The sequence below is a fragment of the Juglans microcarpa x Juglans regia genome, chromosome 4D (genome assembly GCF_004785595.1).
Source record: "Juglans microcarpa x Juglans regia isolate MS1-56 chromosome 4D, Jm3101_v1.0, whole genome shotgun sequence".
NCBI classification, from domain to species: domain Eukaryota; kingdom Viridiplantae; phylum Streptophyta; class Magnoliopsida; order Fagales; family Juglandaceae; genus Juglans; species Juglans microcarpa x Juglans regia.
In genome coordinates this window covers 15747601-15770471 of record NC_054600.1, presented here as the reverse complement: position 1 = coordinate 15770471, position 22871 = coordinate 15747601, and the positions used below count along the sequence as shown (strand labels likewise).

Here is a 22871-nt window from a genome sequence, read left to right as displayed (position 1 = left end):
TTCATTATCTATACATCATATATTTATTAAGAGAATATATATATATATATAATATATGATATAAAAATGATCAATATAATTAGTCAATATAAATTAGGTGGAGTTAGAGGCCAAAGATGTTATCCACCACGCCACTTGGTGCATGGGAAAGGGTGATCTTTTAAATTTTACTTTTAGTTGACGCGACATTGTTTTGTTTTATTGTTGAGCTGTCAAATTTCAAATACAACTGAGAGCAGAAGTTACCAACATATCATTTTAGAGATGAGATGAAATAAATTAAAATTAAAAGATTAAATAAAATATTATTAAAATATATTTTTTAATATTATTTTTATTTAAATATTTAAAAAAATAAAATTATTTATTTTATTTTATATAAAAATTTTAAAAAATTATAATAATGAGATAAAAAATTTTTAAAATTTTTAAAATTTTAGATTTTAGTTTGTAAGCAAACCGGGCCTAAGACATGGCCACTTTAGTACATAGGATTATGGATAGTAATTTAAATCCGTTTAGATTCATAAAGTGTTTTATCTCATCTTTTCTTATCATTATAATTTTTTTAAATTTTTACACAAAATATAATAAATATTTCAACTTTTTTCAAATCTCAATTCAATTTTTTTCAAATCTCAAAATAATAATAATATTAAAAAATAATATTTTAACAATATTTTTTTCAATTTTTATCTTTCATTTAAAACCATCTCATCTAATCTTTGAATTCAAACTAACCCTTAGTGTTAGGAATGAAATTTAAATAGATAAATTTTACACAGATCTTTTATTAAAAAAAGTTGGCCCTACAAAAAAAATAGATTTTTTTTTATATTTTTTAATATGAACTCTACTTTTCTACAAATAATTTGTACAAGACTTATTTATTGGGATTTATACAAATCATTTCTATAATAAATATAATAAATCCACTTATAACAAATCATTGCAAGACATTTATATATTTCACGACTGTAAATATCATTTCTCTTAAAAGAATATAAAACTTAACTATTATTTTAATAATTAATTATTATATTTTTAATTAAAAAATATCAATGATGCCATCTATGCCTCTGATGATGGATTCGTTTCAATAAATAATGATATTATTATAGTCACGACAGAGGAAAACTAAACTCTTTTAAAAACATATATATTATACGATCTCCAAAATTTAGAATATAAATTAAAATCTCTTGATTTTTGGTAAATATGACATCCAAGCTTAACTCGATTTTGAAATAGAGAACATCTTCAAGTCTTCTTGTAAATGATGTGTCCCATAACCGGTCGTGATTGTTAATTTGTAAATCGTTAAGTGAACAGCACGGTGTGCCTGTAACCTCTATAATCCTTAAGTTAGCAATAAATGAGAGATAATAATTCAAGAATGCTCAATCTAATATTTAAAAGTTACCTATTGACCCTATATATAGGCAAGAAGAATATTGGATGAATACCATAAACTAGTTGACTTTGTATAATGCTTAGCCATTAGAAGGCTTATCCCTGATGTATCGAAATTATTTAATCACTACTTTATCCATATTCATAATGTGAGGTTTATCACTTCCTAAGAATAAGGACGGATAGGGTATTACGTTATCCATATTCATAATGTGAGTAACCATCCTTAATGAATGATGGGTCTTGAGCTCCTAATTTGGATTAGACTAATATTGACTTCTTCACTTCTATCAAATTTAGACCGAAATTCGTTCATGTCAATCCCAAAAAATGTGAAAAGGATGACAGAATACATAACCTAAGATGAAAAATAGGAAAAAAATATTTTCAAGTTAAAAAATTATTTGAATATAATTTTTGTTTTGAAATTTGAAAAAAATTGTATTTTTTTGTATTTTATTTTGAAATTTAGAAAAGTTGTAATAATTAGATAAAAAAATTAAATATTTAAAATTGAAATATATTTCATGTTTAAGTGATATTTGAGGAGAAAATTATAATAAATTTTTTGATGAGATAATAACTACGTGGCATGTCTCGCTGCCCAAGTATAAACGTTAGACTTGGCGAGGACTCTTTGGGAAGATGAGATCCCCTTCCATCTACCTTGGGCGATAAGGTCAAGGTCTCTATCTTAGCACCAAGAGGAAAGGATAGATCTTCCCTTCTCCACATAGGCCTATGAAGGATTTTTTTTTTTTTTTTTTTTTTTTTTTGTGGGAATATTTCCTTTTCTCTAAACTTGATGAAATGGTAAACACGGATCTTTACCAGAGCATGGCAGATGAAAGGCCTGAATTTATCGAATTAATTTTAATTTTTAATAAAAAGTATAGATGCATGGATTAAAGCTCATAGACTCTACTAAATAGATTTTTTAGGAAAAGTGTTCGATTTATAAAGAGATATAACAAAAGTAAATTTATAAATTAATATGACTTAATTTTATACATCATATTTATTTTATAATAAAAATTTTATTATAATTTTATATAACAAATCATATCTATAAATTTATTTTTATAAAATCTTTCCGTAAAATTTTAAAAAATGATTAGGAGAGCAACCTTGCATAGAGCCACAAAAGTAATTGTAGATGTAAATAAATAACACTACTCGATATGGTCTCAAGATCAGCTTGACTAAATTCAAGTTTGGTTTAATTCATTTATTTTTATTTTTTGAAAGTCAATTCATTTATTAAATGAAACAACTCATGAGCACAAAATTATAACCGATTATTAAATGATATTTGTATAAAGTTCATCTCAACTCATATAAGTTCATATAAACCTATATAATTTCATATTTATTATTTTATATGATTATTTTTAATTTAATAGTGAGAATATTTTAAATATTTAATAAAAAATAAGAGGGAGTTATATTCTATTATATTGTACATGTTGAATGAACCCTCGTGTTCATTGATATATGTATATAATAACTATATATAGATATTTTTAAAAACTCAAAATTTATTTTTCAAAATTGATAAGCAAAATTAAAAGATAGAATATAAATAATTTATTTTGTTAAAACTCAAATAACTCGTACATAAGTTTAAAGTCACTCATAATTTAATCAACTATGTATAAATATAAAAGCAACTCAATAAAAAACTAGAATTGTATTTAAATAAAAATTAAACAAATAATTCTCGATCAACAAATACCTTTTATGATTTGGATCCATTGAATTAAAGAAGTTTTATATTTTTAACGGGATCTCGTAAAACTAAATTTATAGAATGACTTAAACTTGTGATACATTAGTCTCATTTTACTTGGGATCTTACTCGAGACTATAAACTTCGCATATTTTTTATGAAAATGTGAATAAATATAATATTTATATAAAAAATTAATTTTTTAATAATATACTTCATTTAAGATGAATGTATAACGCTTGCACAATGTTAGAGCACTTATAATGAATTCTTTATCATATCTTTTAAAATATATCATTAAAACTCTATTTTTTTATTTTATAGACTGATTTTTACAATATGTCATCTATCAAATTATCTATTTTTTTTTTCTATATCATTTAAATATTCTTTTTCAATTCTTTTTAAATATTTCATTTCTATCAATAAATTTATAATATTCATATATTTTTTTATATTTGTAATTTATTTTTATATACAATATAAAATAATTCAGTCGTATATATGTAAAACAAAAATATATAAATCAAATAAAAAATTAAAAATATGAAAAAATTGGTTTAAAATTATTTTTAAGATTTTTTTTAAAAGAAAAGAAAATATATTTATTTTAAATGATGTATAATAAAAAGAATTTACTTGCGTGATAAAAATCAAAACAAAAGAAAACGAGGGAGTAAAGAACTCATCTACCAAACACAGATGCCAATATATATGTCTTTATTTGTGTGATATTGAGAGATAATCTCACGCCTCCACCAAGCAAGCCTTTTCCGTCCCTTTCTCCTGCCCACTAGGGTTTTCTCAAACAACCACTCATTGCCGTCCATTCCTTCATCGTCTCTCTCTGAGCCTCGGTTTAGATTCTGACGATGACGGGAAAGGCTAAGCCGAAGAAGCACACGGCGAAGGAGATCGCGTCGAAGGTCGACGCGGCAACGACGAACCGGGGCGGTGGGAAGGCCGGGCTTGCTGATCGTTCCGGGGTGGAAAAGGGCGGGCACGCCAAGCTCGAGTGCCCGCACTGCAAGGTGACGGCGCCGGACATCAAGTCGATGCAGATCCACCACGACGCCAAGCACCCGAAGGTCGCCTTCGACGAGTCCAAGCTCGTCAATCGCCACGCCACCGTTGCCGCTGACACCTCCAAGCCCCGTCCTGGTGTCCGCGGCAGCTTGAAGAAGTGAAAGAATGATTAGCCAATCGCTACGTCATGTCCGCAATGTTGCTATCGCTGTCTTTTTTCGGTTGGGGTTTTTCTTTTCTTTGATCTCTTAAAGTTAAGTAAGCGATTGGCTTGCACTTTAGTGTGTTTGGAATGTATATTGTCTGCCTTAACGATGATGATGGTGATGATCTCTATGATGATGGCTACTTGTTATGAACTCATGGAAATAAATTATGTGATGTGCTTAGTTAATTGTATGCTATGATTATTATGTGGGGTTATGGTACATGGGAATTGAGAGTAATTTTTTATGTTTTCATAATGATTTTAACTCGTAGTTGGGTTTTGTAGATCATTTTGGGAGAAAATCCATGGAGAATCATTTACATATATGTGGTAGCTTGTGTTTGTTATACAGTAAAACATTTTCTTGAGCTCAAATCTTTTTTTGGTAGATAAGAAATTTGGGGTAACTTTGGTTTCAAGTAACAACAATCCAAAGTTTGAATTGAGGAAATGAAATGTATTCATATAGTTTGTTGCCTTTTGACTATATGGTGATTTCTTCCATGTTGTAGAAAGATTTTTTTTTCCTTTTTTGCCCTTTGGGATCATGCCAATTTTTTTATGATATGGTCGGGAGTTTGGTTCATATGTCTTTCTACTTGGTCTATGTCTAAGGTTCGGTAATAGATATGAAGGCCCATCTCATTTGGTTAACTTGAGCATTTGAGCTTCAGTTTGAGTTATTTTAATTGATTTAATGCTGTTGTGGTGGGGTGGGGGTTGCTAAAGCATTAGTGTATACTGTTGTTTAGAATGCTATGGTCAGTGTGGAAAGTTCCTTGGGCTCTTGGCTTTGGTTTCATTCAAATTTTGCAACTGAAGGACTAATAAAGTTAAACTCAGTCCAGTTCTTGTGCTCTATAATTGTTTGGGATCCCTTTTGTTTTAGGGTTTTTTGAAGTCTCTATTTGCAATCTAAAATAGGTGTTTACACTTTTAGTTAAGTTGCCAACATAATTTGTGACTCTGAATAATATTCGGTTTCTTCATATTTGCATCATAAATTCCTTGTCCTAAGTTTTCTAGTAGATAAAACAATGCATCTGGGAGCCTTGAAGACCATGATATTCAGTGTTTTAGGTTTGGAAGCATGCGGTTGATCGGAAGTAATGGTCATTAATACTAACTTTATTGTGAGGTGTTTTTAGCTGATACTTATAGGAGCAGCAGATTTTTTTTTATGACATGGAATCCTGGAGACCGTGCAAATGCAACGTGTCTTTTACCCAATTAAATTCCGGGCCCGTGTAACACCTCTACATCATGCGAATGAGGTAAATTATTGACTTTTTACCAGTGGGATGTGCCCCTCGAAATTCCTTGCATCCAAGCGCCAACTTGAGGGGAGCATGCCCCCAAAACCAAAGCCCTTTCCTTTTGAGCCAACCCCTATGGTGCTTCTTCGAGTAGGTTCCTTGTTTATCTGAGGGTTTTACTTTAACCTTTGTCTAAGGTAAGAGGAGTTAGTTGCTAGGGAGGGATAAACAAGTAAGAACAAGGCTTGTTCAAGAAATGACTGTATATGGCATATGCGAAACTTGTGCATACCCCTGAATTTATGTCTTGAAGTTTGTGATGGATTAAGTTCTTTGTAAGTCAAGATGTTATCTGTATTTCTCAGTTATTTAATTAATATAAAGAGTGTTTGTTGCTTGCAATCGTTGTATAAATCAAATGTTCTTTTTCTTCTTTTGATGGTTGGTTGATGCTGCTAAAAACTGCGGTATTTAAGAGTTTGGGCTGTTGTTTTTTCATACTCTCCATTGATGCTAATGGAGACCACAACTCTTACACAGCATTTTCTAGCACCATCAGCCAATGACGTTTGAGATGTGTGGAAGATTGGCAGATTTTATGGTTCATGGTTGCGTTTGCATGGTTAGCTGATGTTGTTTTTCTTTTCTTTTTTTTTTTTTTAGAGAAAAAATGCAAATGGAATAAATACATGGTTTAGTCATTTCTTAAACCGCCCAGATCATAATTTATATGCTATGATATTTTCCCCATTTATGGTCTCCATGCATGCAAAGTGCAAACGAAGTATGAGTTGTGGAAGGTTGACAGATTAGAAATCAGGGACGCATTTCTGACTGCTTAAACATTAGCCATGTCGATACTTTTGGAGGCACGGTTATGAAGTTGAGTATTGCTACTGCTATATCTGAAACCTACTGCTTAGATGATCCTCTTGATGTCTCATGTAATTTTTTTAAGAAAATAAAAAACATATTCATAACAAAAGTGTGTCTGAGAATACAAAAACATAAAAATTGTAACTCTAGATTTCTTCTATCACTTTTGTATTTGTGTATTTTATTTTATTTTTATTTTTATAATAAACGTGGCAACATCATGTGGTATGATGGTGCCATGTCAAAAGGGCTATGTTAGCAGTAAATTTTAGATGTTTAAGTAGCATTATTCTATAAAGTGTAGTCATAAATCAATGTCTTACATTTCGATTCTCTCTATTTATATAAACAAATTGAAAATAGCTAGAAACGCAAAAGGATCCCACAAAAAGGGATCCTACAAACTGAAGGGGCACTGTGCCTCGTCAATTTAAGTTAAGATGTTATTTTTCCCCTTCTGTCCCAACCAGTTGTGTGGTGCGAAGTGAACTAGCATCTGGAAGTATACTTGTTCAGACTGAGAGGCCCATGGGCCTGTGCTTATCATTTTATTTGTGTTTTAGTCTTTAGACTATTTTGTTGGACTTTGAGTTGTATCAGTTAGTAAGCCTGTGCACTTCCGGAATTAGTCGAACTTCCTTTTTAGACACCTTGAACCAATAAAAGAAAAAGTTAGTAGGCTTAGGCCCGTAGCATTAAGTTGGTTTGTAGAATGTTATGTATTGTTGCTTATTTAGCCAGGCCCATTATGTAGGTTATAATATTAGAATTTGACAACTATATGTACTGAGCAATTTTTTACACAGAATTTAAGTACAAGAATATTCTATTTCCTTCCATCATCTTCCTGAGCACCCTCGAAGTGAGAATTGTTCTTTTCAACCCTTAAGGGTTTGTTTCAATATGGTATGAGAGAGATACCCTTAAGGAGCACACTCGTCTAAATCAGCTACAGGATGAATTAAATACTTTGAAAAAAATCGACTGACACCCAATATCATTATCTAGAAATAGAGATGTTAGCCTTTAAAACGCAAATTGACTCAGTGATGCAATAGTTGCCAGCTTTAACCTTAGAATTGAATACGAAAAATCAAAGCCCTAGCCTTGGAGAATCTTCCTCTAGTGTCTAGAACTGTGAGGATGGAAACAACTCAACATAGAGTGAAGTATGTACTAGTCGTGGGCTTGGATTTTCTTGTGTTCCAGGGAGAAGACCCTAAGGGATGGCTATACAAGGTAAATCAAATTTTTGCTTTTCACAATACATTACCACGTCACCATATTAGGTTGGTTTCCTTTCACATGGAAGATCAAGCCCTCATTTGGCTCCAAGATATGGAGAAATTGAGACTATTAATTGGTTGAGACACTTTTGTCAAGGCCTTAGATTTGGCCCTAATGCCTATGATGACCGATGGAATCACTGTCTAGATAGAGACAAAGTGGGTCTATGGAGGATTATAAGGCTCGGTTTGAGACTTTGTCGAACAGATTTTGGGGACTCTTGGACACTTATAAACTGAGCTATTTTCTTAGTTAGGATGTTTAACCCCTTCAACTTAACCTATAGCTTAGCCAAAATTCAAGAGGAAAATGTGAATCTTTCTAAGAAACACCACAAACCAATCATATCATACTGATTTAAACCTGAACTTCTAAAGAACCCGAATCCTAAAAAACGCACACTACCTATCCATAAAATCAACCAAAACCAGATGAAATATAGGAGAGAAAAGGAGTTATGTTACTACTGTGATGCTAAGTTGATAGGAACCAAGGTGGGTCTACTCTTAAAGATCCTTTGCAAGTTCCAGATGGGCAATTACAAGATCAAGGGCCAAGAAGATCAAGGAAGCAATGCAAGGATTGGTGCAATCCACTTGGGATGAAGCCAGCAAGAGCCCAACACTGAAGATGGGTCTGAAAGAAGAAGAACTAGCTTTGATCCACTTTATTCATGCTGTGGAAGACATGACTTAGAGATACGGCCTATTGTTATTGGAGGCTTCTAATTTGGTTAAATGATTTATTTTACTAGTTTAGAATAAGTGGGATTGAAAATGCTTGGCTCACATGTCTTATTTCTTATGAACTATGTTTTTGGGAAGGCCTTGTATTTTGGCCAAGGGCTTATTTGAAAAGTTACATTTTAGGAACTAGGGTTTCATCAATTTATTGTTGGGGTTACTGTAGCCGCGGGTACTATAGCCGGTACTGTTCATCAAGGGTAATTTTGGGAAAAAGGGGCTTTATTTTGGCTAGGGTTTTGATTAGGTTTGGGTTTAAAAACTCTTTGTAGCCTCATTTGAGAGATTAGACAATATTGAATTTTATTTTGTGAGTTGAGTTTTCTCCTCTTGTTCTTGATTGAACTCTTGAACTTATCAAAGGCAAATCACAACCTTTGTGGCGTTCCTCCTTTGTAATCTGGGTTCTTGAGACGGGTTCTTCAACGGGTCTAGATTTTAATATAATCTAGGTTCTTGAAACGGGTTCTCATCGGGTCTAGATTCTCCATCCTTAACTTGATTTTTGGCTTTCTTGGGGAGTTTTCAAATTGATTGTGGGTTCAAGGGAATTCATTCCTACGGGTTCATATCATTTGGTATTCAGAGCAAGGTTTCCAATCAGGTCTTATTCTATCTTTTATTTCTTGCATATTTAATTCTAGGGCTTCATTGTTCTAGGGTTGATTACAAAAAAAAAAAAAAAAATAGTGGTGGTTAGCAGACTTCTTCACTATTGTTAGGGTTGCTGAAATTCATTGTTCTAGGGTTTGTGTTGGCTGAAATCTCATGTTCTTGGGGCTGCCGTATATCACTTGCCCAAGGGTTTCTGAGTTATTGTTAGGGTTTTCTCAACTGCTTATTCTTGTTTGTGATCAAATCAGTTGGTGAAAGGAAAAGAAAAGAAAAGAAAAGAAAAGAAAAGAAAGGAAAAAAAAAAATTCGAGATTTTTTTTCTTGAGCCTTATCATCAAAGGGGGTGATTCTAGTTGGTATCTTGTCTTATTGTTAACTGTTTCATTCGTATAATTTTCTTGATTCACGTGCCATTTTTTTTTCAATCCTTCCGTGTTGCTCTTGTTCTTGTTTCTTGGACCTAATTACTAGTTGGGATAAAACAAAGTTGCTTTGTCTTGATTGAGTCAATTAGTTCTTAAAGAACTGGAGTGGGAAAACTCTTGAGGTAAAAGGCAAGAGAGTATGAGACTATTATCGAAAAAAAGCCAATTAAGAGTGAAACACGAATGGAGTGTCATTATTCGAGTGTAAACACGTGAGGGAGTGTGTGAGGTTTACTTTTTTTTTTTCCCACTAACATTCTTTTGTGTAGCGCCTGATAATGTCTCATCGGATTAGCGCATCACCAAGGGGGAGAGCAGATAACTCATCCTTTGTGTTGCAAGCCATGCAACAACAGTTTGAGCGGTTGAACTTGGTGTTGGGTGAAGTGAGGGATAGGATGGATCATCAAGAAGCAGCGATTAGAAATCTACAAGGTGGGAGGGACAGGAGGCGACGTGAGTATAGAGTTGAAAATCAGTATGAGAATGAAGGAGATGGTGAGGATGAGGAAGACTTAGCATCTGACGTTGGGTGGGGTAGAAATAGAAGAGTTAGGCATGAAAGAGGATTTGAGGGAATCTAAGGGGTCGGGATGGTGTAGATGGAGACCTTGGTAGCATCAAAATGAAAATACCACCTTTCCAAGATAGAACTGACCCTGAGGTTTATCTAGAGTGGGAGAAAAAAATAGAGTTGGTGTTTGATTGCCATAATTACTCTGAGGAGAAGAAAGTGAAGTTGGCGGTAATTGAATTCACTAATTATGCTATTATTTGGTGGGATCAATTAGTGACCAATAGGAGGAGGAATTATGAGAGGCCTATAGAGACATGGGGAGAGTTGAAAGCTCTCATGAGGCGGAGATTTGTTCCTAGCCATTACTATAGAGACCTTTACCAGAAATTACAAAATCTTACACAGGGGTCTAGGAATGTGGAGGATTACCATAAGGAGATGGAGGTGGCGATGATTCGGGCTAATGTTGAGGAGGACCGAGAGGCCACCATGGCTAGATTTTTTAGTGAGTTAAATAGGGACATAGCCAATGTAATTGAATTACAGCATTATGTGGAGATAGAAAACATGGTGCACATGGCTATGAAGGTGGAGAGACAATTAAAGAGAAAAGGGACAGCAAGGTACACTTCGGTTTCTAGCACTACTTGGAAATCAAAATGGGAAAGGAATGATCCAGGTGAAGCAAAGAGAAAGACCGAACCACCTAAGGGAAAAGATGAGGGAACTAGCAACAAACCCAAGGTAGAATCCCAACCTTCACGGAATAGAGATATCAAATGTTTTAAGTGTTTGGGTTCAGGGCACATTGCTTCTCAATGTCCAAATAGGAGGGTGATGATTATGCGTGACAATGGGGAGGTGATGACTGAGAGTGAGGATGATAGTGATGAGGTGCCCAAGTTGGATGATGCTAGTGATGATGATGGAGTGGTATACCCTGTGACAGGTGAGTCTCTTGTTGCCAGGCGTGCTCTTAATGCACACATTAAGGTGGATGATGCAGAGCAACAGAGAGAGAATATTTTCCATACTAGATGCCATGTCAACAATAAGGTATGTAGTATGATCATTGATGGAGGGAGTTGTACTAATGTGGCTAGCACTACTTTGGTTGAGAAATTGAATTTACCAACCTTAAAACACTCTAGACCATACAAATTGCAGTGGTTGAATGATTGTGGAGAAGTTAGGGTGGATAAACAAGTGTTAGTTACTTTTTCTATTGGGAAGTATCAGGATGAGGTGCTTTGTGATGTTGTGCCTATGCATGCGGGCCATATTTTGTTGGGGAGGCCGTGGCCGTATGATAGGAGAGTGACACATGATGGGTTCAAGAACATGTACAACTTTGAAAAGGAGGGCAAAACAATTAAGCTTGCTCCTTTAACTCCAAGCCAGGTCTATGAGGACCAATTGAAATTGAAAAGTGAGGTTGCTCAAAAAAGAAAAAGTGAAAATGAGAGTGATCAGAAGAGAAAGAGAGAAAATGAGAGTGATCAAAAAAGGAAGAGTGAAAAAGAGATTGAGCAAAAAAGAAAGAGTGAGAGTGAAAAAGAGCATAAAAGAAAGAGTGAAAAAGAAAGTAGAGAGGTGGCTGAGAGTAAAGAAAAAAGAGTAGAGCCACTAGAGAAAAAAGAAAGAGAGTCTTCTGAGAGAAAAGGAAAGGCAAAAGTGAGTTTCTATGCAAGAGAGAGTGAGGTTAAGAGGGCTTTCTTCGCAGATCGCCCTATGATTTTTCTTGTCTATAAAGAGTCTTATCTTACTCTTGATGAAACTAACCAGTTTCTTCCTAGTTTGGCTGTTTCTTTGTTGCAGGAGTTTGAGGATGTATTCCCGGATGAGATGCCAAATGAGTTGCCACCCATTAGAGGCATTGAGCACCAGATTGATTTTGTTCCCGAGGCTGCTATTCCAAACCTACCAGCCTATAGGAGTAATCCAGAGGAGACAAAGGAGCTTCAGAGGCAAGTTGAGGATTTGATGAGCAGGGGGTACGTGAGGGAGAGCATGAGCCCTTGTGCTGTACCAGTGCTACTAGTGCCAAAGAAGGATGGGACGTGGAGGATGTGCATTGATTGCAGGGCGGTCAACAATATCACGGTAAAGTATCGCCATCCCATTCCTAGATTGGATGATATGCTTAATGAATTGCATGGCTCATGTATTTTCAGTAAAATTGATCTTAAAAATGGGTACCATCAAATTAGAATGAAAGAGAGTGATGAATGGAAAACTGCTTTTAAGACTAAATATGGGCTTTATGAATGGTTGGTTATGCCATTTGGACTTACAAATGCGCCCAGTACTTTCATGAGATTAATGAACCATGTCCTACGTGCATTCATAGACAAGTTTGTGGTTGTGTACTTTGATGATATCTTAGTGTATAGCAAGAACTTAAATGAACATATTGAGCATTTGAGATATGTGTTTGATGTGTTGAGATGTGAAAAGTTGTATGCTAATTTCAAGAAATGTGCCTTTTGCATGGAAAAAGTTGTTTTTCTTGGTTATGTTGTTAGTACGAAGGGTATTGAGGTGGATGAAGAGAAAGTCAAGGCCATCAAGGAGTGGCCAACGCCAAAAAGCATCACTGAGGTAATAAGCTTTCATGGCTTAGCAAGCTTTTATCAGCGTTTTGTTAAAGACTTCAGCACCATTACTGCACCACTCACTGAGGTAATTAAAAAGAATGTTGGGTTTCATTGGGGAGCTAATCAAGAGAATGCTTTTGCCACTATTAAAGAAAGGTTGTGCTCTGCACCTGTGTTAGCATTACCTGATTTTAACAAAGCTTTTGAGATTGAATGTGATGCCTCAGGAATAGGGATTGGAGCCGTTTTGATGCAGGATAGGCGTCCCATAGCCTTCTTCAGTGAAAAGTTAAGTGGGACATCCCTGAAGTACCCTACTTATGACAAAGAGCTTTACGCACTTGTTCGTGCATTAGAGACTTGGCAACACTACCTATGGCCAAGGGAATTTGTGATCCACACCAATCATGAATCATTGAAGCATCTCAAGGGTCAAGGTAAGTTGAATAAAAGGCATGCTAGATGGATGGAATACATTGAGACCTTTCCCTATGTCATCCGTTACAAGCAAGGTAAGGAGAACATTGTTGCTGATGCTTTATCCCGGAGGTATGTACTTCTTACTTCTATGAGTGCTAAAATGCTTGGGTTTGAATATGTGAAAGACATGTATGCCGATGACGCTGATTTTTCTAATGTGTATGTGGCATGTGATAAGGCGGCATTTGGTAAGTTTTACAAGCATGATGGTTATTTGTTTAAAGAAAGTAAACTTTGTCTGCCAAATTGTTCTATGCGTGAGTTATTGGTGCGTGAGGCACATGGTGGGGGATTAATGGGACACTTTGGTGTCAAGAAAACTTTAGACATTTTGCATGAACATTTCTTTTGGCCTAAGATGAAGAGAGATGTTAACCGTATTTGTGGAAGGTGCATTACATGTAGAAAGGCCAAATCTAAGGTTTTGCCACATGGGTTGTATACACCCTTACCCGTTCCTAGTGAGCCATGGGTAGACATATCTATGGACTTTGTTTTGGGGCTGCCTAGGACCAAAAGGGGTAGAGATTCTATTTTTGTGGTTGTGAATAGATTCAGTAAGATGGCACATTTCATTCCATGCCATAAAACAGATGATGCAACCAACATAGCTGACTTGTTTTTCTGGGAGATAGTGCGACTCCATGGTGTACCTAGGAGTATTGTTTCTGATAGGGATGTTAAATTCCTTAGCTACTTTTGGAAGGTGTTGTGGGGGAAATTGGGTACTAAGCTCTTATTTTCCACTACTTGTCATCCGCAGACTGATGGTCAGACTGAAGTAGTTAATAGGACTTTAACTCAGTTTTTACGCACTGTTGCTCATAAGAATTTAAAAACTTGGGAGGATTGTTTGCCATTTATAGAGTTTGCATATAATAGGACGATGCATACTACTACTTCATACTCTCCTTTTGAATTTGTTTATGGATTTAATCCACTTACTCCTTTGGATTTGATGCCTTTACCTGTTGATGACAGGAGTAGTTTGGATGGACAAAAGAAGGCGGAGTTGGTGAAGTCACTTCATGAGAGGGTACGGCTTCAAATTGCCCAAAAGAATGAAAGGGTTGCGTCCCAAGCCAATAAAGGACGAAGGCGTGTCATCTTTGAACCAGGAGATTGGGTTTGGGTCACATGCGCAAAGAAAGATTCCCAGCCCATAGAAGGACTAAGTTACATCCTCGAGGAGATGGACCTTTCCAAATTCTTGAGAAAATTAATGACAATGCATATAAAGTGGATCTTCCAGGTGAGTATAAAGTTTCTGCAACTTTCAATGTTTCCGATCTTTCTCCTTTTGATGTAGGTGAAGATTCGAGGTCGAATCCTTTTGAGGAGAGGGGGAATGATAGGAACCAAGGTGGGCCTACTCTTAAAGATCCTTTGCAAGTTCCAGATGGGCCAATTACAAGATCAAGGGCCATGAAGATCAAGGAAGCAATGCAAGGATTGGTGCAATCCACTTGGGATGAAGCCAGCAAGAGCCCAACACTGAAGATGGGTCTGAAAGAAGAAGAACCAGCTTTGATCCACTTTATTCATGCTGTGGAAGACATGACTTAGAGATACGGCCCACTGTTATTGGAGGCTTCTAATTTGGTTAAATGATTTATTTTACTAGTTTAGAATAAGTGGGATTGAAAATGCTTGGCTCACATGTCTTATTTCTTATGAACTATATTTTTGGGAAGGCCTTGTATTTTGGCCAAGGGCTTATTTGGAAAGTTACATTTTAGGAACTAGGGTTTCATCAATTTATTGTTGGGGTTACTGTAGCCGCGGGTACTGTAGCCGGTACTGTTCATCAAGGGTAATTTTGGGAAAAATGGGCTTTATTTTGGCTAGGGTTTTGATTAGGTTTGGGTTTAAAAACTCTCTGTAGCCTCATTTGAGAGATTAGACAATATTGAATTTTATTTGTGAGTTGAGTTTTCTCCTCTTGTTCTTGATTGAACTCTTGAACTTATCAAAGGTAAATCACAACCTTTGTGGCGTTCCTCCTTTGTAATCTGGGTTCTTGAGATGGGTTCTTCAACGGGTCTAGATTTTAATATAATCTAGGTTCTTGAAAAGGGTTCTCATCGGGTCTAGATTCTCCATCCTTGACTTGATTTTTGGCTTTCTTGGAGAGTTTTCAAATTGATTGTGGGTTCAAGGGAATTCATTCCCACGAGTTCATATCATAAGTAGAACCCAAGACACAAGTGCCAAAACCCTAAATTGTACTTGTTAGAAGAAGTGTTACTTGAAAAAGAGTTTGAATATGGGCATCAAGTGGTACCACCTGAGATGGAGGGAGAGGGAGAATTGGTTGATTTGAGCAGTGTCAATGAGAACCCATAAATATCCTTACATGCTTTAACATGTTCCCACAATCCTAAGACTATGATGGTTAAGGGGAAAATAGGGACAATCTGGGTTACTATCTTGGTTGACACAGGTTCTGCCCATAATTTTCTAGACCTAGCTGTGGTTGAAAAAGCTAAAATTCTCCTGGGTCTCACTAAAAGAGTGAAGGTGAGAGTGGCCAATGGTGATTTACTTCCCAATGAAGGGGTTAGAGTCAAGATACAAAATAATTTTTCCACAAATGTTACTTATCAAAAAACCTTTTCCACAGATGTTCATCTGCTAGTTTTGGCTAGCTGTGACATGGTCATGGGCATTCAATGGCTCAGGGAACTAGGACCTATTCTTTGGAGTTTTGAGGAATTAACCTTGAAGTTCACTTGCAAGGGGTAGTAGTGGAATTAAAAGGGTTAGTCACATCTCAAATGTTTGAGGAATGATCACTTAATCAATGTAATAAATTTGAGAAAAATGTAGTACTATTGGTACTGGAGGAGGAAAGGAGCTATGAGCAGATAGAGGGAAAAGAGTAGTCAATAGTAGTTCAATCTCTGTTGGAACTATATACAGATGGTTTTAGGGAACCAAGGGCTTACCCCATTCTCGAACTAAAGATCATGCAATCAACCTAGTTCCAAGAACCAAACCTATTTCAATTAGACTATACTGATACCCTTATTTCGAAAAGGATGAAATAGAGAAAATAGTGAACGAACTAATGGGCTAGGGGGTCATACAGCCTAACCAAAGTCCATATTCCTCCCTTATTCTCTTGGTGACGAAGGTAGATGAAACTTGGTTTCTTTGTGTGGATTATAGGGGACTTAACAGTGCTACAATCAAGGACAAACTCCCTATACCAGTGGTTGAGGTGTATAAGAGGAAAACATGGTGGTTGATGCCCTGTCTAAGAAGGAAAATGAAGAGGAGTGCTTTCTATCATTGATTTCCTTCCCTACCAGGGATTGGATGGAAGAACTGAGGGTTGCTTATGCTAATGATGAACACCTATAGAAGCTCAAAACTCAATTTTGAGAGAATCAATTACCCCCGAGTGTACTCTAAGAGAGGAGAGTTTCTTTTACATGAACATACTTTGCAGTCCCACATAGGAAGCCTTCAAGGTTAAATTACTAGAGCTAATGCACAACAACCCGTGGGGCGGACATTTAGGCTATGACAAAGCTATATAGTTCATTAGAAATTGTGATTCGTGTTAATGGGTTAAGGTTAACAACACTCTTCCTAGTGGGTTTCTGCAATCTCTCCTTGTGCCTCACCAACCTTGAGCGCGTATTACCATGGATTTCATTGAGGGACTTCATAATTCAAATGGCTTTAACACCTTGTGGGTGGTTGTAGAAAGGCTCACCAAGTATATCCATTTTAAACCCCTCAAACACCCCTACACTGCGAAGAAAGTGGCTAAACTGTTCCTAAAAATATATTCAAACATCATGGCCTACCCATCTCAATCATACCCGATCGAGACAATACCTTCACTAGTTGGTTTTGGCGAGAATTCTTCACTGTCCAAGGGATTCATATGAACATGAGCGTCGCCTACCACCCACAAACTGATGGGTAGACAAAATCAGTTAACAAATCTCTAGAAAATTATCTAAAATGTTTCACGGGGGATTGACCTAAGGAATGGTCTTATTGGGTACCTACCTTTAGCTGAATGGTAGTACAACTCTGCCAACACCTTTAAACCAAACTTACTCTCTTTGAAGCTCTATACGGATACCCTTTGCTGTGACTCCTTAGCTATTTGCCGAGAGTTGCCCACTTGGAGGCTGTGAAAACTAGCCTTTGAACCAGAGATTAGATCCTATAGATCTTGCAACACAACTTGCATAGAGCACAAGAACGCATGAAAAGATATGTAGATATGAGGAGCAAGGAATAGGACTACAAGATCGGAAACTGGATGTACCTTTGGCTTCACCTTACTGACATATCTTGGTGGCCCACTGCTAAAACCTCAAGTTAGCACCTCAGTATTTTGGGCCCTTCAAGATATTAAAAAGGATAGGCACCATCACCATAATATCTCGGCACTTCCCCGATGGATACCATGGGAGTTTTGAATATGGGTGGGCAACGAGGGCCTGTCCCCCGCTACTCCGCCCTTTCCGCCCTGCCCTCGCATGGGCAGGTGGTCTACCCTGCACCGCCCATGCGGGGGTGGGGGCAGGCTGACCCCAAAGGGGCCCCGCCTAGCACCCCTCCCATATTTAGTATACAAAATTATATTTTTAATGTTTAAATAAATAATTTATATAAATATATTGTATATAGATATATACAATTTGTTAAAAACTAGAAGTTGGATTCAAGTTAATGGATTGCCTTGGCAATCCAAAATACAACTCTAATGAGTTTATATTCTTTTTAAATATATAAATTTTAATTTATAATTTTAATTATATTATAATTTGGTTCTAAAAAAGGTTTTTAACCGCAAAAAAATTTATAGACCCAATAGATCATTGGGTTGAGTAAAGGGCGGGGCGGGGCGGGGTACGGTTTCAACCCCACCCCCGATACCGGTAAGTGTACCTTCAAATGCACCACATTAGGCATATGGGAAGTTTTTCAAATGGCTGTAAATTGTGGGAACCATATGCTCCTTCATGAAAACTGATTATGGTGCTGACATGTGATAGTGTCATAGAATGAATGGAAAATGAATTTCCCCTCTTGGAAGGAATCCAAAATATCTTAATTTTTTTGCCATAAATGTTTTTGAATGACTACTGCTCTAGTAGTTGGGAGGGATTGAAGCTCTAACTATGGACTCCACAGTACGTAGGACCATGGATGGTGTTAAGGCTAATATTGTCTCTGCAGTAAAACCCAACTCACAAGCATCACAGCCAAAGGACCATAGCAGTATCACATAACCACCTGCTGCATGAGCAGCATGCACCCTTTGTAACAAACCATACTCTAGGCCTAGAATATTCGATTCTGCACAACAATTCTTTTAGCTCAAGTATATACAGGCATCATTGAAATAGCCACAAAACAATCAACAGAAATATAGAGAAAAATTTTCTTCAACATGGTATCTAGAGCCTCAAAGGACTAACGTCCATGGCTTTTTCTTCAAACCCATCGTCTCCCACCCTCCCTCACCCTAATTTCTCCCACACTATTTCTGTCAAACTCACACCAGAAAATTACCTGTTTTGGAAAGTGCAGCTTGTTCCTTACCTTCATAGTCAAAGGCTTTATAAGTATGTCGATGGCTCCTACTCTTCCCCAAAACCAGAGCTCGACGATGGCACACCAAACCCAGTTTATGATGCTTGGCTTCAACAAGATCAATTAGTAATGTTTGCCCTTATTTCTTCTCTTTCTGAACCTCTCATAGCTCAAGTCGTTGGATGTAACTTTGCCTGAGCTGTGTGGCTCTCCCTTGAGTCCACCTATGCCTCAGTTTTACAGGCACGCCTTATTCAAACCCAACTTAAACTCACCTCTCTCAAGAAAGGAGTAGATTCCATATTAGTGTTTTTTCGTCGAGCCAAAACACTGGCTGATACAATGGCTACTACAGGACGCTCTCTGCCTCCTGCATAATTCATTCTATACTTTCTAGTTGGACTCGAATCTAAATACGATGTTCTTGTTTTATCGGTGACCACTCGCCTTGAGCCCATTTCTCCCGATGAATTGCTTGGTTACTTGCTAGCCCATGAAGCTCGCATGCTTCATCACTCCGACACAAACATCTTCTCAACTGATGCATCAGCTAATTTCACAGCCAAGCAGCAATCTGATCAACGTGGTCGAGGGTCGAGGGTCTCATTGGGGCCGCAATAATTTTCGAGGACGTGGTTGTTCTGATCGCAGTTGTGGTGTTCTCGCAAGTAATGCTGGTATAAGTGCTTCCATGCCCACTGACAACCATTTAATTTGTCAGGTCTGCAATCGCCAATGACACTCTGCTCTCACCTACATGTATCGGTTTAGTCAAAGCTTACATAGCTGCTCCATTGGCAACTGTGAATTTTTCCTCCTCCAACTATATCTCTGATCCAAGCTGGTATCTGGATACCGCAGCCACGAACCATATCACCAGTGATTTGTCTAAATTAAACCTGCAGGCTGCTGAGTATCACGTTGCGTGTTGGTGATGGCTCCACTGTGTCTTTTTCTCACTCTGGTTCAGCCTCCTTCTCCTCTCCTACCTCCAACTTTCTTCTTAATAAAGTTCTTTGTGTTCCTTCCTTTCAGAAAAATCTTATTTCTATTAATCAATTTTGCATCGATAATAATTTTTTCTTTGAATTTTTCTCTGACTCTTTTTGTGTTAATAAACCACATTTAACTAGTGGTGTTAACACCACCCGTTTATACGAAGCAAAACTCTTATTCACCTACTTTAGATGGTTCAAGTGGGCTCCCTCAAGACTCACCCAACAAATATTTGGTGTCCTACTTTATCCGCCAAAGTTCTGCCGTTTGGATCTAAAAGGAAGCAAAAATTTCAAGAGCTGTGCTATATACAGTCTTCTAAAAAGGATTGTATTTCAGACCCAGTATATGAAATGACCAAATTGTCCCCATTTTTGGGCTTGAATTGACTACATTACCCCTCTTTCTTATACAAACTAAACCAAAACATTTGAAACTGAAATATGGTTTTGACCTCTGCACTTGCCCTAGCAGATTTCCACTGTTTTCCTCAAGGTTTTCCTCCAGGTTTCCTCAAGGTTTTCCTCAAGGTTTCTACAACCTCCTTGGCCACCATTGACGCAAAGCACAACTCCATTGTTCCATTGTTTTCCTCAAGTTTTGTTTTTTTTCATATTATTTTGATCACTTTTCTTTATTTTAATTTATGTCTTTTTCTTAGATAATCTCAGATAATCAACTCTCTTGAACATGACCAATACAAGTAGTAATTAACACAAAGCATCATCCCAGCTAGCCTGGAGGGTATTGTTTTAAGAATTAAAGATACATAAAAAATTGATGTCATACTCATAGTATTTGTTCTGCATTTTCTTCCTAGTAATTTGCAATTTTTGCTTCACAGTTTTCTTTTGGTCACAATAAAGACTTTACATATGGAATTTCAGGAATAATGAACTTACTCGTGTCCTCCACTTCCTCCAAATAATCATTGTGCTGTCTCAATGATGGAAGTTCATCTTCCCATTTATTGAATCTACGAAATTGGAATATAAAGAATCATAGTCAGAGACGAAGAACACAAGGCAATGGAAAAATAAACCACCTTCAGAACCAAACTATTCCATACCTTAAAATCCATCGTATTTGTAAGGAGCTGAACATCATTACTCCGGAGAATCCAATTAGGAATAGAGAAAAGAATAAGAATAAGGAAGAAGATTGACCAAAATGAGCAATCGACGAAGCCTTTTTCCAACCATGCACAGAGGCCTTACACTTCACAACTGCCAGCGTGTATTTCTTTTTACTGATAACCTAAATCGGCGTTTGAAACAAAAGGTCCAATTCTTCATTTCCTAGTCCACTGTCGCATTTCATTATGTAAGAATGCACAACGGAAAAATACCTCAAGCTCTGCTTATAAAATTTCTCCACAAGTTTCTCCAGATTGACAAATCCCAAGCGTTTCCTCTTAGTGGCGAAGTGTACTATATAGTATAAAACTAGAGTAACACTTAACAAATGCACAGCCTAAATATTTTATCAAGAGAGAACAAAAAGAGAGAGTTTTTTGTGTATTTCAGATGATGCCAAAACCAAACTGAGGTGTTTATAGTCCACCAACATAAGGTTGGCCTTGAAGGCTAGCCATTACACTGCAATCAAATTGCAGCCGTTGCAAGCTGCAATAGCTTGTAACGTTTGGCATTAAGCCATCCGTTACAAGTCAAGTAACGTATGGCTTACGTTACTCTAGGCATAAGGGGAAGGGGTCAGCCCACTTGGGCGCCCCTCCTTCCCTCTTGCTAACATCTCCCACTCGCACACAGTGGGCATGACCCCAGGTCTGCATCTCTCTAATGTTCTCAATCTTGTTCATGCAAGTAAATAGGTCGTGCGACCACCAAACACATATATAGAAAGGTGGGAGTGCATACACCAAATCTCTCCCAGAGAAGACCAACATAGTAACATCCCTAAAGTGTCTGGTCATGTCCTAGATTCATTCGATTGCATCAAGATCAAGCATTTTCAAACTCTCTTGAGTTAAAAAACTCAGAACAATGCTTGACCACCTCCAAATCATTTCAATGTATTCACAACCTTTAGCCGCTACCAAAATGTAGCATCATAGTTTGACGTTAGCAAACACTATCGAAGATACGATATCGAAGAGTCTTCCCTTTGCACTCATATCACTAAATTTTGGTCGAACTGCTTTTCCAGCAATGCCTCTTTAGACCGTATCAATCATGGTCATAGACAGCATGCCAAAGTAGAAGACATCCCAACCTCAATCTCATGACATAGTCGAAAGTAAATGACATTTAAAAATTGAGACTCACAGTGAGAAAGAGGGGAGCACCAGTGCTATTTGTTAAAAAGAAGGATGGAGGATGGTACCCTTAGAATGTGTATAGATTACCGAGAGCTCAATAAGGTAACCAACCATTAAGAATAAGTACCCCCTACCTCGAATTGATGATTTATTCGATCAACTCCAAGGTGCTTCTACTTTTTCAAAAATTGACTTAAAGTCAGGATACTATCAATTGAGGATAAAGGATCAGGATATACCTAAGACTGCCTTTAGGTCTAGGTATGGGCATTATGAGTTTAAAGTGATGCCGTTTGGATTAGCCAATGCCCCTGCAGCATTTATGGATATGATGAATAGAGTATTTCGACCCTATCTAGATTCCTTTGTGATAGTTTTTATTGATGATATTTTGGTTTATTCTCAAGAACCGGAAGAGCACGCCAGTCATCTTCGATTGGTTTTGGGTAAGTTAAGAGATCATCAGCTCTATGCAAATCTGAACAAGTGTGAATTTTGGTTGGAGGAGATTAAATTTCTTGGTCATGTTATATCCCGTGATGGAGTAGCAGTTGATCCAAGTAAGGTCGAAGTTGTATTAGCATGGCCACGTCCTTCAACGGTGCATGAAATTCGAAGTGTCTTGGGACTTGGCGGTTATTATCGCAGGTTTGTGGAAGGTTTTGCTCGATTGTCTAGACCTCTCACTACTCTTACCAGGAAAAATGTGGAGTTTGTTTGGTCTGACAAATGCGAGAAGAGTTTTCAGGAGCTAAAGAAGAGGTTAACTACAACACCTGTTTTGGCACTTCCGGTACCTCATAAGCCGTTTGTGGTATTTAGTGATGCTCCCAAATTTGATTTGGGATGTGTTCTTA

General features: G+C 36.9%; 1 protein-coding gene across 1 annotated transcript; it reads left to right on the top strand.

The window, feature by feature from the left end:
- The first annotated feature begins 3870 nt into the window (after positions 1-3870).
- Positions 3871-4567, top strand: LOC121259912 (protein METHYLENE BLUE SENSITIVITY 1-like). The gene has a single exon (XM_041161719.1). The coding sequence runs from the start codon at positions 4015-4017 to the stop codon at positions 4327-4329; it is 315 nt and encodes a 104-aa protein (XP_041017653.1). The 5' UTR covers positions 3871-4014; the 3' UTR covers positions 4330-4567.
- Positions 4568-22871: the final 18304 nt, after the last annotated feature.

Bases quoted from the DNA above. Each gene is read 5' to 3' on its own strand.
- LOC121259912 (XM_041161719.1), top strand. From the start codon at position 4,015: ATGACGGGAAAGGCTAAGCCGAAGAAGCACACGGCGAAGGAGATCGCG.